General features: G+C 61.7%; 1 protein-coding gene across 1 annotated transcript in view; it reads right to left on the minus strand.

Annotated features, from left to right (window-relative positions):
- Window positions 1-333: 333 nt before the first annotated feature.
- The window catches only part of LOC119103057 (repulsive guidance molecule A), a 39355-nt gene continuing 20468 nt past the window's right edge, over window positions 334-19220 (minus strand). Inside the window, exons 2-4 of the mRNA XM_037226506.1 lie at window positions 13426-13544; window positions 3067-3572; window positions 334-1002 (exon numbers count right to left, since the gene is read on the minus strand). Coding sequence (XP_037082401.1) covers window positions 334-1002; window positions 3067-3572; window positions 13426-13544 — 1294 coding nt within the window. The remainder of the gene's footprint in view (window positions 1003-3066; window positions 3573-13425; window positions 13545-19220) is intronic.

Consider the following 19220-nt stretch of genomic DNA (forward strand, 5'->3'; position numbering starts at 1 on the left):
GAAGTCGACTGCTAAGACGGCGTGCGCGGCGTATGGCGGTGACGTATGGCTGACCCCGGCCCGCCGCCAGCGGCGCAAAACAGGCGGGCGCCACACGGCGTACCCTGCCGTGTGGCGGCGTCAACGTTCCCACCCTCCCTGACGGCACTGCCGCCGGCGGAGCTGATCCGCCCGGCGTGCGGCACCCGAGCATGGCGCGGCGCCGCCACCGGCGCGGCTCGCCCCGGGCCCACCGCGGTCCCGGCGTCGTCTCGCCCCTATGAGGAGCATACCCGCCGGGCCGCCTGTACCCTGCACCGGCCGGCGCCCCCACCCCCCGTCACATCACGCGCGTCACCGCAGCACCAGCGCCAGCGCCAGCAGCAGCAGCGTCCTCAGCGGCGGGAGCACGGCGTGCGGCGCGGCGTCAGGCGCCGCCACCAGCTGCAGCCGCGTTCGGTTGGCCAGCTCGGTAACGGCCTGCGGCATCAAGCGACGCAGGTCCTGCTGCGCCTCGCGCGCCGCTTCCATGAACGCCGTCTTGCCCGTAAACAGCACGTCGAACACGCACGCGTCGAAGTAGAAGTCGGTGACGCGGTACTCGCGGCACATGTCGGCGATGACGTCACGCGTCAGCACGGCGGCGCGGCCGCGGTGTACGGTGCTGACCGGCCGGCCGGCGCTCAGCACGTGTCGGTAGTCGATGCGCTCGCCGGCTGGACAGCCGCGCGAGCACAGCTCGAGGCCCGCGCGCTCCGCCGACTGCTCGGTCAGGCCGCGCGGCAGCCGCGCCGCGAACGTCAGGTGGCCGGCCACGCGCCGGATCACCAGCGTGGCGTTGATGTGGCGCAGAGTGATGCGCACGTGCTGGCCGGGCACCACGGCCGAGACGGTGACGCTGTGGCCCGAGCGGCGGCCCGACGACAGCGCGCCGTCCACGAACGCCGCCGGCAACAGGTCGCCCCGCGCCTCATACGTCAGCTGCGCCGTGCACGGGTCGTTCCGCTTCACAATCACGGTCAGCTGGAAGGGAGGGGCAGTGTCAAAGAGGCGCCAGGGCCGGGGGGGGGGGGGGGGCAGCATGCGCCGCTGCGTCACACGTCGGCAGACGACCATTGAAGGCGACCCTGGAAATTCATGGGGTGCAGCACAACGCAAGCGGTTCGGCGATAAAACGGCCTCAAACGGTACCCGGAGCAGCTGATTGTATTCCGAAGAGACGAAATCGACGACAGCTATGTGGAAGTCACGAACACATTTTGCACACTCATACACCTGCAAAAGCCACCGTTTATCGCGTGTATATCGTGTAAGTCAGTGTATATCATACTGACAACACGATATGCACACACAAGAAGCCCATCGCACCTTGTCAGAACACAAATCATCACAACAGGACCGGAACACCGCAAGACCCCCCCTCCCCCCTTCCCCCTCCCGTACCAGCCTAGTTCTCCACCGCTATCGCCCTGCCCGCCGCCAACGAATACCGAAACGAACATCGGGGTCTGCATTCCTGACATTCCGAGGGCACATCTGACGTACGCTCCCCGGGTCTGGGCGCAGGCGTTGGCGGAGGCGTCAGCGGGCCTCTGCCGTGACCGCGCTCCGATAAACAGTGGCAATCAACTGTGGCGTGCAGTGGGCCGGCGCAGGGCCCCGAGGGAGCGGGCCGGCGCGCAGCTCTCTCAGCCGCCTCCTCAGCCGACCGAGGTGCCAGCCACAGAGCGGGCTGTCACTCAACGGCGCGACGGCCGCCACAGCGGCCACCGGGCCGGCGCATCACGCGGCGGAACGGCGTGTGACGCGGCGGAACAGCATGTGACCCGGCGGGACAGCGCGTCACAGGGCCACCCGACTCGGCCCGCCTGCAGCGCCGTCGGGAGCAGAGTCGGCAACCGCCGACGCTCCGAGCGTTGCGTGGGAACGGAAAGACGCCGCCTACTGCAGCGCTGCCGGCCGTTGCGGAACATGACGCTTTGGTGACTAACGGGCGGACATTAGGGGCTGTCAGCGGGATGCAACTCTCCAAACCGCTGGTAACTCCGAGCGCGACCGGGCTGGCTGCAGACCCGGCGGAATCGACCGGACTGGCCACAGACCCGGCGGAATCGACACGCGACCGGGCTGGCTGCAGACCCGGCGGAATCGACATCACCGCGTGGTCCGACGGCGCTCCAAGGTTCGCTAGCATCGCCCACCGGCGCGCCGACATCTGCGGCGGCGACGCGAGGCGTTGCGTCGGCGCGCTGGCTCCGCGGCGACAGCCCTGACACTGACAGCGGGCCCCCTGTCGCTGTCGGGCCCCGTCGGCGGCGGTGGCCACCTCGTCGGCCTCGCCCACGTCAACAGCGAGGTGCCCCGGCAAAAACAGGTGTCGGCGGCAGCCGTCGGATGACCTTGGCTGTCACGGGGCATGGCGTCGGGTGGGTTATCTATCGGCGTGCTTTCCGGTCGCCCACAAACGAACACACAGGTATGCAAAACGACGAGAAGCGGCCGCCTGTCGCCGTGACATGGCACATCTGTACGCCTGTACATGAGCGACGAATGGAACAGCAGGCGCACATATGCAGACATGCACATCAAGCAGAACACAAATGTGCACACGGTCCGAACGGAAGGTGTCAGCACGGTCCGCTGTCTGCCAGTCATTCAGCACATACGCACTTATCCAATATACACCGTAGGTGATGAAGTTCGTGGACCCCTTCCCCCGCCCCAACCCATCCCTCCTCCAACCCAGCAATCCGTGACAGAACCCTTAGACATGACCTGCACCGCCAAAAGATAAGGACCGGGAAGGCAGAATAGACACGCTGCACCTCACGGCGACGCCTGCACAGCAGCCTCGGCTATGGACGGCACAACACGACACGGCGGTTCAGCAGCTCGCTGCGCGCCTTCAACCCAACAGAGGACCATGACCCGTCTGGACACGAACAGCACAGGTAAATCCCGCCACACGCCCACACGCGGCCGAGGCACACACCTGCGCCGCCCACGGCGCCGTCTCACAGACAGCGCGCGCCGGCTAGCCAGCTGCGCAGCGTCGGCTCGGTTCGCCCGCGCCGCCCACTCCCTCACCTTGCTGGGCGCGGTGGCGCGGTGGTCGCTGGCCGCCGGCTCGTTGGTGACCTGCACAGCCAGGTACGGGTTGTCGATGAGCGGCCAGGCGCCCTGCACGCGGCACGTCTGGTACTCGCCCGAGAACGTGCGCACGTGCGGGTCGCCGAACAGGCCGCAGAACGCCGGCTCCGGGTCGCCGTGGTACGCGCAGACCGACTCTTGCAGCGTCGGCCTGCGAGTGGGCGGTGGTCGCGGCCGCGGCCGCGGCGCCGGCGGCGCCTCGCCCGCCTCGGCGATCACCCGCTGGCAGTTGAGCCTCTGGATCTTGCGCTCCAGGATACGCAGGTTGGAGTGGTAGGTGAGGTCACCCCGGCAGGCACGCTCCGTGGCGCGCAGGCAGACCGTGAAGCGGCGTAGGGCCCGGCAGTAGCCCGGCGAGGCCGACTCCATCTCGGCCATACCCAGCGTCTGACGCGTGCGCTCGAACTCGCGGCTGCACCGCTCCGAGTGACATCTGTTGGCCGCTGAAAGAAACAGGCACGCGGTCAGTGGTGGCGGCGGGCCGGCTATTCCCGGCCGTTTGGTGGTGCCAGATAGGGGGGAGGATGGTGGGGGGTGGGGGGGGGGGGGGGGGGGGCACTGCCGCCAGGCGTCCTCGGACAAGGCGACAGGCCGTGTCGTGGCTCTGTAGTCACGGCGATCGCGAGACAAGCTCCGTGTCCGCACGGGGCGACGCTGAGACAGCGGCCAAAGAGGGCAGGGGCTTCCGCTCGTTGGGGCGCGAACACTGCTGCGCGCTTTCGGCGTTGCCAGAGCAGAGGCGGACACTGGTAGCGATGATAATGATTTGGAGGTTTAGGGAACGGACACCGAGATGCGTAAGACAGGTGGAAGCTGGCTGTCACGCGGCACGATGACGTAACCATCAGCTTTTTCCAACGCGGAGAAGACTTGTAACTGCATTAGGACGAAGTGGAACGTGGACAAAACGAAAAAAGCTGGTAGCGGCCAAAAGCATTGAATGGGTCCCACGAAGATGGCACAGTCCCGTTCAATAACGGTGCTGCTAATCCAGTGACGAGCTGTGAAAGACAGTGTTGCAACGACGGCGCAGAAGCTTTCTTCGTATGCTTACAGCCCGCAAAGTACCCAGCATCTGACGTTTTTCAGCTCTATCCAATGCCTCCTTCGCAAAACTCCTGATGACTGTCTTCCAAGGTTGCCGGCAATCCTCAAACTTTTTTCCCTTTCCCCGTCACGGGTACGTATTGCACAACGGCTTACACAGTATGCAGAATTGCTAACATACATTTTACCATGCACCCACGACTGGTTAAGCTTGGAGCAACGCAGCACAGCTGAAAACTTTGACGTTTGGTCAAATCTGACTGAACGTTTTCACCAAATCTGTCCAATTAAGGCAGCGTCGACACCCGTGATGACATGCTCTTGAGCTTCGAGCCTCTGCGGCCATACTCAGCTAATGTAACAACCGAAGCCCCGATAACGGGATTTACAAGACCAGCCTCAGAGCACGACGGGGAATCCGCTTAAGCCTGCGGTCGCGCACATCTGCAGCGAAACTCCGACCGCGCTGCACGGCAGCTCACCAGACGGACCCCCGCGCAACCCTCCGGCGCAGCTCGGCAGCACACCGAGCCCACCCCCGCCGGTGCCTGATCAGACACCGCGCAACCCTCCGGCGCAGCTCGGCAGCACACCGAGCCCACCCCCGCCGGTGCCTCATCAGACCCCGCGCACCCCTCCGGCGCAGCTCGGCAGCACACCGAGCCCACCCCCGCCGGTGCCTCATCAGACCCCGCGCAACCCTCCGGCGCAGCTTGGCAGCACACCGAGCCCACCCCCGCCGGTGCCTGATCAGACACCGCGCAACCCTCCGGCGCAGCTCGGCAGCACACCGAGCCCACCCCCGCTGGTGCCTGATCAGACCCCGCACAATCCCCCGGCCCAGCTCGACAACACACTGAGCCCACCCCCGCCGGCGTCTCCGAACGGTCCGCACCGACCTCCAGCTCCGTCGCCCGGGGCACGCTCTCCCTGCGCCGCCCCGACCTCGCACACGTGACCAGACGCGGCCGCGCCGCTGCGGACCGCCCATTTGTATCATGTCAATTAGGACGATAGCATCGGGGCCGAGCGGCCGGCCCGGCGGCCAGTTTTTGCGCCAGCCGCCGCCGCGCACACGACTGGTGGGCCAGTGACCACCGCTGCCGCCGCGTCCATGGCCTATTCGGGCCTGGAGGCTCCGCGTCCCACGCGCCTCGTTCGGCGTCGCTCTGCCGTCCGGCCCGCCGTCGCCGCCGCCGCCGCCGCTGTCACTGCCGCTGGCCGACCGTGCCAACGGCGATCGGTTGAGCCGTGAATATATCCCTGCCTTTGCCCTGGAGGCTCGCACCGGCCCGCACTGCTGCGCCCCTGGTGGCGGCACGGATACGCCGGCGGATGTGTCTCCCCAGCCCGGCACTGCTCCCGCGGACATGTCTTCCCAACTGGCACTGCTCCCACGGACACGTCTCCCCAACCCGGCACTGCTCCCGCGGACATGTCTCCCCAACTGGCACTGCTCCCGCGGACATGTCTCCCCAGCCCGGCACTGCTCCCGCGGACATGTCTCCCCAGTCCGGCACTGCTCCCGCGGACATGTCTCCCCAGCCCGGCACTGCTCCCGCGGACATGTCTCCCCAACTGGCACTGCTCCCGCGGACATGTCTCCCCAGCCCGGCACTGCTCCCGCGGACACGTCTCCCCAGCCCGGCACTGCTCCCGCGGCCGGGGCGCCCGCGAGGGCAGCCGCCAGACCGACGCGTCCGATCGCCCGGCGCCCGGCGCCCGGCGCCCCGGCGGCCGGCGGCCGGCGGCCGGTTCCGGCTCGGCCGCCGCGCCCGGCCCCGAGACGCCTGGGCCGCGAGCGCGCGCGCGCGCGCGGCCAGGTGGCCAATCTCTGCCGAGTGGGAGGCGTCGGCGCAGCTGTGCAGGCCGTCGGCTGCCTGCAGCTGCAGTCGGCGCGGCCCCTGACCGCAGCGCGCGCTTTGTTTCGCCCGCCGCCGAGCGACGTGGCGTCGTTCCAGGAAAGGACATCGGTAAAAGTCAGCCTCGAGTATCTGGCCACCGGACCGCAAGTGGCATGCTGGCCCGCCGCCCGAACGTAAAGAGATTTGCGGGGCAAAAAGCGCGACGAGGCGCGCCCACATGGCTGGAACAGCAAGCATGGCTGGAACAGCAAGCTTACGGCTTTTTATTGGCACAAGCGTTGGCAAAAATGCACTGCCTCCATGCGAAATGTGCAGCGACGCCAAAACTGCCCCTTTATTGGTGCTTGGCCGAGCCTTACCACCAGCTAACCACATGATTCAGCCATCATCGCCCATCATGGTCTCAGCGGGCTCGAAACAGCGCCCAATCGCCTGGCGCCGAATTGCCCGACGATGTTCTAATCGTTTTGCCACACAGCTCATCGCTGCACCCGGTAGCCTGGCCCCCTGTCGTCACTCCCCCCCCCCTCCCCCTTAGGTGTTCACCATGCCATCAAACCCGCAACATCCCTCAGCTTCTCTCAACAACCTTGCAACGGCTCTCAGGCTCTCTCGGTTCAACACATTACCAGGGCAGTAACAGACAGCAGCTTGTCTGCCGCGCCGTCGGCCGTCGGCGTCGGCCCCGGCCGGTGGCCCGTGCCCGTCGGCCCAGACCGGTGGCCCGTCGGACCGGACGCGGGCCGGCGGCGTCGCTGGGCTGGCGTCGCTCCCGACTCCGGCGTCCGCGCCGCCCGGCCGGCCGACAGCTGTGCCAAAACAGCTCGCGCGAGGCCGCTGACGGCGCGGCGGCTGGCTGCCGGCGGCGCCCGCGGGCCGGCCGCGCACCGCCACCGCCGCCGTCGCCCCGGCCCAGAGAGCCCGCCGGGACGACCAGCCGGGAGCGATCGCAAGAGAGTCTCTGTGATTCCTGGTTCGGAGGAGATGGGGGTCCCCGTTCTGGCAGTCTCCGCTGGATGCATAGAAATGTCCTCAAAAGTTGGGTAGTCATGACCATAAAAAATGGGGGAGCCACGGCCTATTCGTCCCCGTTCTACCTACGGCCCGCGGAAAAGATACCTGCGCTCGATAGGACAGCTTTCCAAAAAGCCTATTGCAAAATGCTGCTCAGGACTTGTTGGTTTTAAAAGATGACCGATACTGAACGCGCCGAACCAAAGGCAACATCCGGTGGACTTACTGGCAGCAGTCGGGTCTACATGGCGGCATGCTGGTGCGCCGCACCCGCCAGCGGCCTGACCCGCCTGACAGCAGACGCGACGCCAGGCGAGCGCCGCTTCACACAGGTGTTGGGCCGGGCCCCTAATGGGTCGGCCAGGCGCTGACGACAGCGAGCGCCAGCGGGCGCCGCCAGAATCACGGCGGCCCCGACACGCTACATGTGTAGAGGATGCAGGCACACGCTGGTGTCGATTAATTGTATCCGCGGCGATCTACACAAAAACCGGCTCCGACGGCAGAGAAGGAGAGTGAGTGACATGAGAGATGTAAGGAGAAAAGAGAAAATAAAGGGAGAAGAAAAGAAGACGATGAAAAAGGAGCACGCGGCGTGAGAACGAAAGAAAATGGGCAGAGAGGGAAATATAAAACAATGCAAATGATGAAGCCTAGATGAAAGGGAGGGTGGGTGTGCCGGCAAACACTCATTCTTTTCAGTCAACTCCGTTCAAAAGGCATTCTTTTACCTGACGCATTCGCCAACTAAGATAACGCTGAAAATTCAAAAACATTCAAAGCATCCGGATAATTCACACCATCACATGAGGCGAAGCCAAGACGAAGACGAATAAAGAATGCCGGGGAGTACAAGTCTTCTCAGTCGGCGCCGTTCACAAGAATTGCCTTGACCTGACGCGTTCGCTACGATAGCGCCGCATTTCAAGTGCATCCAAATCAATGCCGGATAATGCCCGGCCGTCAGTAGCGGACGGCGCCGGAGGATTGGGCCCTGAGGGCGTCGGCTTCCGTCTCGTCTGGGGCAGTGACCGCCTGGGCACCGTATCAAACAACAGCAGCTGCCACCTGTTGACCAGCAGCGACGCCCGCGTCTAAAGGGGCGCCGCCTACAGGGACGCCGCCGGCCTCCGCGGCTCTGAGAGCAGCTCCGATGTGGCACTGCGCCGCGGACGGCCGGAGCGGGGCGGCACGCCTCGCCCGGGTCACTGGAGCGGGGCGACACGCCTCACCAGAGCGGCCGGAGCGGGACGGCACGTCTCGCCAGAGCGGCCGGAGCAGGGCAGCGCGTCTCGCCAGAGCGGCCGGAGCGGGGCGGCGCGTCTCACCAGAGCGGCCGGAGCAGGGGCGGCACGTCTCGCCAGAGCGGCCGGAGCAGGGCAGCGCGTCTCGCCAGAGCGGCCGGAGCGGGGTGGCACGTCTCGCCAGAACGGCCGGAGCGGGGCGGCGCGTCTCACCAGAGCGGCCGGAGCAGGGGCGGCACGTCTCGCCAGAGAGGCCGGAGCAGGGCAGCGCGTTTCGCCAGATCGGCCGGAGCGGGGCGGCGCGTCTCACCAGAGCGGCCGGAGCAGGGGCGGCACGTCTCGCCAGAGCGGCCGGAGCAGGGCAGCGCGTCTCGCCAGAGCGGCCGGAGCGGGGCGGCACGTTTCGCCAGAGCGGCCGGAGCGGGGCGGCACGTCTTGCCAGAGCAGCCGGAGCGGGGCGGCGCGTCTCGTCAGAGTGGTCGGAACAGGGCGGCGCGTTTCGCCCGGGCTGCCAGAGTACTGGCCCACCCCGCGCGAGCGCCCGGCCGCTCGAGGCCAGCCGTCCTCACAGCGCGGGAAGCGGCGTTCTCGCCATTCCGGCCGCGAATCGGTTTGGGGATGCGGGAGGGGGGGGGGGGGGGGGGGGGGGGGGGCTGGGGAGGGACAAGCGTCCGCGGCGCCGCACCACCCCTGGCTATCAATCGATGGAACTGGGAGCGTAATGAGCGGGTTCGGTCGCGGAGGGCAATCATCCTATTTCCAGGCGGCCGGCGGGGGCGGGGACGGACCTGGCTGCCGCCCGCCGCAGCTGGGTCACGTGGCTTCCGCCAGAAGGCGCCCGCACCGTCACGTGACCGCCGCGGAGCAGGGTGAGCTCTCAGCGCCGCCAGTGTCCGCGTCATGCGGGGGGCGCGGGAACACTTCCCGGCCTGTAGGTCACTGGCACTCGGCCCCCCGCTCCCCTCGCCTTGATTGACAGCGGCGGTAACATGTCCGGGAAACGGGCAGCGTGGCGCGCACCCTCCGGCGCCGCTGTCGAACGCGTGTGACGGGAGGGCCGCCCCCGCGCCCGCCTGGTCCGCAGAGGTCACGCGCTCGACGGCCGACCGGCCGTGAGGCGTCCCGGTTCGGCCCGCCAGATGGCGCCGCTGATTATTCCGGCGGCCCGGAGCCCCGACCCGGCCTGGGACCGGCCTCCTCCTCCGCCGCTGCCGCCGCCGCCGCCGGCGCACGCGTGACGCAGTGGCGCAGTGGCGCACCCGTCACCCAGCCCGGGCCTCTCTCCGCTACGCAGGAGCAGCGGCCTGGACCGGGCAGCGCTCCGCCCTAGCCATAGCCTCCGCCGCGGAGCTGAACAAAGGTCGCTCGGCAGGTCAGCCCCGGCCGAGCCCCCGCCGCCGAGCTGAGGGACGGGCCGCGGGCCAGCTCTGGCAGAGCAGAGGCTCGACGTGCCCGGTTCACGCAGCCCGGCCGCCTCACGCCCGGGACGGAGCCGGCGCGCGCCCGACCCGCCGCGTCCGTCGACAGCGCGCGTGCCACGCCTCGCCGCCGGCCTGGCCGCCGCCGTAGCCAACACCAACAGCGGGGGCTGACTAGCGCGGTCGGGCCGCACGCGAGGTGTCGCTCCGATTTCAGCGCGGCGGTGTCCGGCGGTGTCGGAAGGCGGTGTCGGATGGCGTGGGTCGTGCCGGCAGGCGTCCGGTGACATAGGCAGGTGTGGCGGAGGTCCGAGCTTAATGTTTCGGTTTACGCTGTCTGGCGGTAACACAAACAGACGGCACGTCCTGTACGGTCTGGCCGGCCGGGTGCGGTGTCGGCCGTCCCGGTCCGGTCTCGGTCCGGTCTCGGTCCGGTCCGGTCCGGTCCATCCCGCGCCCGCCCGCCCAGCAGGTTCGGCGGCCGCCGCTCTTCTGCCCGGCCGCCGACTCGTCTCCCACCGGAGACAGGCGCGTCTGCAGGGCGCGGGGCGCGGGGCGCGGCGCCGCGCAGGCCGGCCGGGGAGGCGGCGCTGACGCGGCCCGCTCCAGCCGCTGATTCAGATCACCGGCCGACGCTGACCGTGCACAGATCGGCCGGGGAGGCGGCGCTGACGCGGCCCGCTCCAGCCGCTGATTCAGATCACCGGCCGACGCTGACCGTGCACAGATCGGCAGGGGAGGCGGCGCTGACGCGGCCCGCTCCAGCCGCTGATTCAGATCACCGGCCGACGCTGACCGTGCACGGATCGGCCGGGGCGGGCGCGTGCACGGCGGCACAGCCCGCGCCCAGGCCGCCGTGCACGGCGGTGCACGGAGAGAGGGAGAGAGGGTGAGCGAGCGAGAGCACGGCCGGATCTCGGCGGCCGACAAGTGCAATTCTGCGAAAGCCGAGACCGTCTGCAGCCGACACAATGCGGCCGGGTCGGCGTAATCAGAGGAGCCCCGGCGAGTGGAGTGCCGTCCGAGCACGCCGCCGGCCGCGGCAGCACCCATTGTATACCCCGGGTGGCGGGGGCGGAGCTGGCCGGTGCCGCTCTCCCCTCCTGCGGGGAGCGGTGCCCGGGCGCCTGTCGAGCGCGACGTTAACTCCAAAGCAATGAGGGTTCAGTGATACCCATCAGCTAGACACATGTGACCGCATCGCACAAGGTCCAGCGTGCCCCGGTGTGCACATCTGTGCAGTCTCATCACCACACCGTCTTGTACAACCTCATCACCGCACCGTCTTGTACAGTCTCATCACCACACCGTCTTGTACAACCTCATCACCGCACCGTCTTGTACAGTCTCATCACCACACCGTCTTGTACAACCTCATCACCGCACCGTCTTGTACAGTCTCATCACCACACCGTCTTGTACAATCTCATCACCGCACCGTCTTGTACAGTCTCATCACCACACCGTCTTGTACAATTCATCACCACACCGTCTTGTACAGTCTCATCACCACACCGTCTTGTACAGTCTCATCACCACACCGTCTTGTACAATCTCATCACCACACCGTCTTGTACAATCTCATCGCCACACCGTCTTGTACAGTCTCATCACCACACCGTCTTGTACAGTGCCATTACCATCATCATCACATCACATCACAGTGTCTTGGGTAGCTCAGGCATGTGTTTGGCGACGCCGAGTCGCAACTGTCCCATGTTCTTTGCGTGGACACCAAGTGCTGCTTCCCCCCCTCAAAAACCATTACCATCACAAACTGCACTGACATTTTCAGTTGATCTCCGGTGTGCACAGTCGATCCGCCCTGGCTCTGAATACGCGTATCACAATTTTAGCTAGTATGATTTAGAAAAGCAGTCGGCGAGCAAACGCGCCCTTCAACAACCGTATCAACGCATCGACACATCGACAGAACGTATCAACAATGCCATTTTATGCTCAGTCGTTATCATTCATTACTCTAATCCAGTTACGATCATCTAACTGCATAAACCGGTTTACTGTTGAGCGTTGTCTGTGCCCAGACGTCCAGCTGGATTCGAAACTACCGGGTCTGGTTTATCGACAATGCAGCAATAAAAGAGTGCCATCCATCGAGATCTCACGACGGGCGGATTCACAGGTATCGCAGGCGCAACGATCTAGTCTAAAAAAGCTTGGAATATATCATGCAAAGCAAAGGTCATTTCCATGGTGGCCCCGGCTCGACTCCCAGTCTCTCGGTGGTCCCTGGACGCTGACGCCATCATCACACCTGTCCATGTGCCATGAACAAGTTCGAGACAACGGAAGCAGCACTCCATTCCGAGACAACGGAAGCAGCACTCCATTCAAAAAGACCTCCAAACATCTGCATAAATAACTGTCCGTCCGCATTCGACTGAAGCGCTTGGCTTAGCTCGTTGGCCATACAAGTGAGCTGGCGGCTGCAGTGTTGCACGCGACGACCGAGTGTGCGCAGCCGTCGGCCACGGTCGGCGGCTCACGGGCGCGCCTCATCGCCTGGCGTCGGCGCTGGAGCCGCGCAGCTGGCGCGCCGCAGCGACCGCCCCCCCCCCTCCCCCCTCCCCCTCCCGCTCACTGCCTTCGGCCGTCACACCAGGAGCAGCGCAGTTTGGCGAGGCTAGGTGTGATCAGCACGGCTGGGTGTGATCAGCACGGCTGGACGTGACCAGCACGGCTGGACGCGACCACCACGGCTGGACGTCATCAGAACAGCTGGACGTGATCAGCACGGATGGTTGACAGTGGACGAACTGCGAGTGCCACGGCTGTGAACGTGGAATGGATGAGTACGCCCTTTTAAAACTTTCCTCTTACCAGTGCAGTAACTCTTTATTGGATTGTTGAGGATCGGTCCTCATCATGTGTTATCATGGTCCTTACCCTTCTCATCATCGACTTCTATTTATGTGTGGCTCCTTATTCAACGAAGTCAACAATGTGTCAAAAGAGAGAGGCAGCTTAGTCATTCTTATAGGGATTTCCTGCACTAACAGGGTTTTCAAGCCGCATCGTTTTCTAGAACCAAGAGAAATTTGTGATTTCTAAAAATATAGCTTGCAATCCCATCCAACGACGACGGCCAATACGACGATATCGCCACACTGTTAGCTTCTGTCAAGGCACCCCAGCATTACGAGCAGTACTTTTGGCAAAATGCTGATACTCTTATACTCTTACGCGTGGTAGTGATGTCAGCTTCACACAAGACCATATTAATGCAAGAACTGTGGAAAAAATATCGCAGCACGAAAACAAACAAGTCAACAGAGGCCAGTAGAAATACTACCAGAAAAAACTTCACCACCTGCACCAGGAGATGACACTCATATCTACGTACGCAGCCGAGACAAGAGTGGCCACAACCCTTTAGTCGTAACACCATCTGTTTTTTTTTTACTTGGGCTTTCGGGCACTGAGGCTTCATGGCCGATCGCATAGCCCTCAGCATCATTGCAGCCCGCTTGTCCGCGTTGGGTTTTCACCAGCACGGTTGTCAATACGGTTACCGGTACTGTTGTCAGCGCCGATCATCAGATCGGTATCAGTGTCTGTGAGCAGCATCGGCGTCAGCGCCAGTGTCAACACCATTACAGGCAATGTCATGATGCCCAATCCATTGGCGTGCCGGTCGCCGCGGCAGCGTGTCGTCCCCAGAGGCCAGCTCTCTGCGGCCCGGCTCACCTGCTGATGTCAGGCAGAGCAGCAGCGACAGCAGCAGCGCGGTCAGCACCCGGATCCCCGGATCAAACGGACTCAGGAACTGCATGGCGGCACGCCGACCGACGCCAGCTCGCCAGCCCCTGTAACGAGCGCGGTCAGGTCAGGCCAGGGTCAACACAGACCATCTGTGCGGGCCGCTCCCCACCGCCGTGGCATGGACGCGCGAGGACAACGCGGCGTTGGGCTGCGAAACGGCGTGGTTACGCTAGCGTTCAAAAATCTCTCACACTTAGCATCGATTTTTGATTTGTGGTTGCGCCGAGCGGTGCACGCAGGACCTGTCGCCAGGTGCAGCTGCTGCACTGCTGCACCTGGCGCGGTTCTCAGCGACCGCCAACGGAACGCAGGAAAGGGCTTGCGCGCCATCACTCTCAAAGACGGGTGCGACCGAGGCCGACCGTGTTCCACGAAGGAATCGGGTGTCCCGTTAGACTGGAAAACAATGCGCCGTCAGGAAACCAGTCCGGCCTTCGCCGCCGGTGTTCGGCTGCAGGACGCCCGGCTGATCCGCCCGCAGCTGTGGAGCAGCCAGTTTCACTCGCTGTCGGGTGACACGCTCACGGGCTTAGAGCTGAACATGGGAGCGCTGCACGCGCCGCGTGAATCGGCCGTCGAAAAAGTCCGCGGCCAGGCGAGAGCTGGGAGAAAGTTCACGCCAACGTCGAGATACTGACGCATTACAGCGATGTACACAACGACGGAACGAGAAATGCCTTCTAATATTACCTGTCAATCACCAATTACCTACATATCTTCAGACAGATTCCGGACATTGCAACCATCAGTACCAGTTGCGGCATGGATACAGAAGAGCGCCGAGCCCAGCGGAACAGAACAAAATGGTTCTTCCCGCCCAAGCTTCTGCTCACCAAGATAAACTTGCAATGTGCAACACCCTCAGCGATCAAACGGCGTCATACACAAGCGACGTCATACACTGAATACAGCGTCACACACATCATACACTGAGGCGTCATACATACACATACCTTGCAGCGTTGCCTGCAAGGAAACATCGTAATGCAGGCGTGATCGACTTCCAAAAGAGAACGATGCATGCCATGGACTGGACACGTTCAAATTACTCGCAGACCCTTGTTTATTTCTAGTCGTCGTCGGCCCGTCGATCGGACACAGCTCACACACATAACAACGTGAAAACGTGGCAACGTGCCGCCACGGCCTCCACTATCCACCAGTGATCCGCAACGTGTCTCGGGCCTCAATGGCCTCGACGGCCGTAGCCTTTGTCCGGCCGGCAGGCGCGCCGACTGATAACACTGATAGCCCCGGCATGCAACGCCGATATGCGGAGGAAACGTGCAGCGAATTACCGAAGTGAGGTGCGCCCTGTTGACAGAAGGGTTGGCCAACGGCGGTCGACCTGTCACCACTGCCGACGTGGTCCGAGTCTGCCGAGCGAGCTCAGCTGGCTGCCGTCCCGGCGGCCGCGAGGCCCTGCCGGGCCGGGCCGGGCCGGGCCGGGCCGGTCAGGGTACTGTAGCCACCCGGGCCACCTTTTAGTCATGTGGCTCTAGGAACCTTACATAACATCGAAGTTGACAGGACTTGCTGGTCTGTGCAAGCAACGTCTGTCCGCAACGGGATCGAACAACCGAACGACGTCTCCGCACGGCGGAAGAGAGTGCTGGATGGGGGCTCCTCAGCAGCGAGATATGGAAGGGCCTTGGATCCCCTGACTGATGTCCGGCGGACACCTCTCCAATCAGAGCATGTATTCGGCCATCTGGGCGCAGAGTGGACAGGCGAGTCGCGCGGAGTGGGGCGCTCACGGGGGACGCTTCCCGCCGCGCCGCACACAGAGGCCGCTCTGTTGACAGATCACAGAGGCCGCTCTGTTGACAGAGAAGACCCGCGTGCGCTCGCGCAGATAGCTGTAACACCAAAAGTCATCATGACTGTTGCATTACTGCTTTTTTGACGCACGTACCTCACGGGGCCTGACGTATGGTTACCTCGCACACAGCCGAAGACTACCAGCTAAAAGTCCTCTGAATCAGCAGTGGAGTGGAACCAAGGGCAGTGATTTCGTGAGCCGAGGTCCGATACGTCTCGTTGCGTACGACACTTGACGGTATATCCCAGCAATACAACCTCGTTTGCGTGTACATAACCGACTGCGGACGGCGCTCGAGTCGGCCTCGAGTGTCCGCTCAAGCCAGCACAAGTGGTGACTTCAGTCACCATCCAGTCACCATTCATTCACTTCAGTCCAGAAGGGTAGACCAGCTGGTTTGGTTATTTGGCTGTTTAGATTAAAGCTCTTTCGACCAGAAATTATCATTTCAGGGTTATGGGATGAAGGAGAATGGATCCCGGTGAGACACGCTTGCAGGCGCCTGGGGAGGGCCAGCCGCCGAGCTTTAACCCGCGTATGTGCGCTGGGTGCCCGGCCGGGGCCCCCTTCCCACGGGGCTCTCGGCCCACCCGGGGCCGACACGTGCATCTGCCCCGGACAAGCGGGTGTCGCGAAGATGCAGATGAAGGATAAGGGAGGCGGATTGAAAACCAACTGGATGACACCGTACAATCACCTTGTCACGACTGCGAAGTGGTGGTTCATGGTCTCTGAAAGTCCCACACTCAATCTCCGTCAAGGAAATTTGATTTTGTGACAGGATTGGTATGCGACTGAGAAGAAAAGGATAACAAAAATGAGCACAAAGTAGTCTATCAGGTGTGTGGTGATGAGTTTTGAAGGCATGCACTTTTGGATCTCCGTCTTCACATGTAATGATAATCAAGCACATTCATCTACAATAAGAATTTTGGAATCATAAGGTAGATAACCAGGTAGGTAACAGAGCGCGGAGGATCTCGAATGCTGTACGGATCCAACAGTTGTCATTTTTGTGTTTGATTACATGGTAAGGGTAATGTTTCACGAGCGCTCATTCAGGGTTTCCCTTATCCAAAGGTATTGCGTGAGCAAATTTTTTAATCGGCGTCATTTGCCCCAAAATGGCTATCCCGAAACATCGTCCAGACTTCCGTGTCTCCACGCGCGCTGATGGGTTGCAGACATCACCATAGGCAAAAGTTTTGCGTAGTGCTGGATCCTTAAAGGAGATAGTCCTTATTTACCCCGACGCCAAGTAACACAACACAATCGAAAAATTTCCGTCGGAATTGGTCGGACGATTCAAATTGAAGATTTCCAATCGGAAGTAATGCAATTTCTGTTAGATTGTGTCATTAACGTAAACTTGATCGAATGAAAAAATCGTGGCTGACCTATTGCAAACAACGCATACAAATAAATGTTGCATCAAGATGCGCAGCCCAAAATCCAATCGTGTTATGCTACCATATCCGTATCCTGATAACTCCGGACCTCAGGCTGAACCGTTCACTTATATCCATATGGCGCGACACTCGTCTGACCGGCACCATCACACGCGCGGGATGATACCATGTCATAGCCACGGCCAGGATCATCTGCACCAACACAGCATTCAGGTACCAAGCAGCCTTTCTCAATCGATCATAATAATCCTTTCACAAAAAGCAAAGACCGAGATGGGCGGCCAATTCAGAAGCCGTAAAGGCGTAAAGCAAAAACGTAAACAGCATACACGTAAATAAATAAATAGATCCAAACAGACGTACATAGCAAAGCAAATAGCATACACGGAGTGAGCATCATGCACGATGCATGACGCAATATCATCATGGTGGTCTTGGGGTTCCTGCTATGTATTGTTATAAATCCGGCATGTCCGAGGAACACTATAACAGCAGCGGTAGCTGGCGGCGAGGCGGTCATCGCCTGGGGCCCACGGCAGGGCCGCCGCACAGCAAAACAAACACATCATGGCAAGATGTTCGCATAAGGCAAGCTCGAGTTCTGCGGTGAGCTTATCCCCACACCTGCTGCACTCAAACGGGGAGTCTCGCAGGAGATGGTGACCCGTAGGTGCGACTGAATCACAACTTACAAAGTTCCACCTTTTCTCCCCGGAAACTGCGATGATTCAGTGAACCGCTTCACCGGAATGCACGTGTCAAAACTTGAAAGGTCCCACACAAAGCCCACGCGCTGTCTATTCGGAACACGTCCTGTCGATGAGGTGTCTACCTGGCATTGTGTGGAGGGGCCAGTCGTGTGTTCAACTGGCCAATTCTGCAGATGGAGTGCTGACCAAGCACTGAAAGGTCGCCCGCCGTTTGGGTGGCCATGGCAGGAGGGGCATGGCAGGTGTATATCGGCCATGTGTTGTGCGAGGACTGTTCGCAATGAGATGGATCACATGAGGAACCACTGTGTCCTTTCGCCTCGCTTAGCGGGTCCTGGTGCCTCACCACCATCATCGACATAAAATCGCTGCGCGCTTGTTACGTCAGCAGCCCTGACCGGGTGGCAACACGCCTTGTCGTTGTCACGCCTTTACCAACATCTGCTAAACACACACGACCACCAGACCGGTGGCTACAGGCATCAAGCTAGTACTTCGTCCGCTGTCATCATGCAGGGAAGGATACTTTTCGGGGCGCACTCTGACCTACTCGGCCGTAAACTAAGTCAGCCGTGGGCATGACATCGGTGTTTTGTGGACCGTTCCCGCATTGCGCCTAGAAGCTCAATGTGATGAGCACATCTCCAAAATGTGATGCAATGTCGTTAGTTGATCCAGTCAGAAGCTTCAGAACTGCGGGCAATTAAGGACCAGATCGCTATTTCTGCTTGTGAATGTTATAATATCATGATTTGGGTTGGGGGAAGTGAATGTAATCTAATCCATCAGTGAATCATCCGATCACTTGACAGTCCCTCAAATGCGCAGAGCCCGATCGCTCCTAACCATGCGCACAACTATTGGAATCATTCCGGTTCCCCTTGTGTTTTTCTTCGAGCGGGTCACGAGTCGCGTGGCACGTGGCCCTGTTCCCGGGCCTCACGGAGTTGTGGTCCTTGAAAGAGAGGAGGGTAAGGCATTTCTGAAGTAGCTGAAGGGTGACAGTTTTGATGCCGGACAGAGGCAAATACGGAACATTTCGAATCGCCGCCCACTGGCCTGTTCACATTTCTGATCCCCTTTTCCCCTCGTAGCTACTTCTCGCTGGATGATCCAATAGCATTTTATGGCCTCATGCACCAAGCACTTCACCGCAGTAGGGGTGGCATTTGCTACGGCGCGCACGTGGGCTGACAAGGGACACGAAGACGCATGGCACCACCCCATCTAGCATTTGGTTACCGACAGGCATGTGCCTGGATCCAAAAGGTAGATACTGCCATTTGGGATAATCAGCGACATTCATGGATACGGATCCCGGACCCGTTTGTTAGGTCTGCAGGCAAATGTTGCTGACGGGTGCCCGAATTCCAAAGCGAATTCTGGATCCCTTGGAATCCTTGGGCGACGGATCCCGAGATCCCAAACTCAGAATCCGCTTTTTTGCCCAGTAACATTTCCGCGGCATGTGCCAGGATCGCAAAAAGCCGGTATCCATGGAATAGCTCGACAACAAAGCTCAGGACATGCATATTAGAATTGGTTTCGGGGACCCGGGCTTGGAACCTGTCAACTACAGCTTGTCTTCATTAAACTGGGTCTCGTGCTGCTCGGTGGCTGCGTTCATCTGTCCTGGCATTTTAGAGGCTTTTCCTGACATGTTGAGGGTCGGGTTCGAGGCTTGTGAGCATGGTGCCACATGTGCCCTTATCCTGCGGAGTACTGAGGTCAAACCCTTGCATGCTTCTGGCATAGCGGCATTTATGTTGGAGCTACTTA

Source organism: Pollicipes pollicipes, unplaced genomic scaffold (assembly GCF_011947565.3).
Source record: "Pollicipes pollicipes isolate AB1234 unplaced genomic scaffold, Ppol_2.1 Scaffold_5724;HRSCAF=6776_pilon_pilon_pilon, whole genome shotgun sequence".
In the NCBI taxonomy this organism is placed as follows: Eukaryota; Metazoa; Arthropoda; class Thecostraca; order Pollicipedomorpha; family Pollicipedidae; genus Pollicipes; species Pollicipes pollicipes.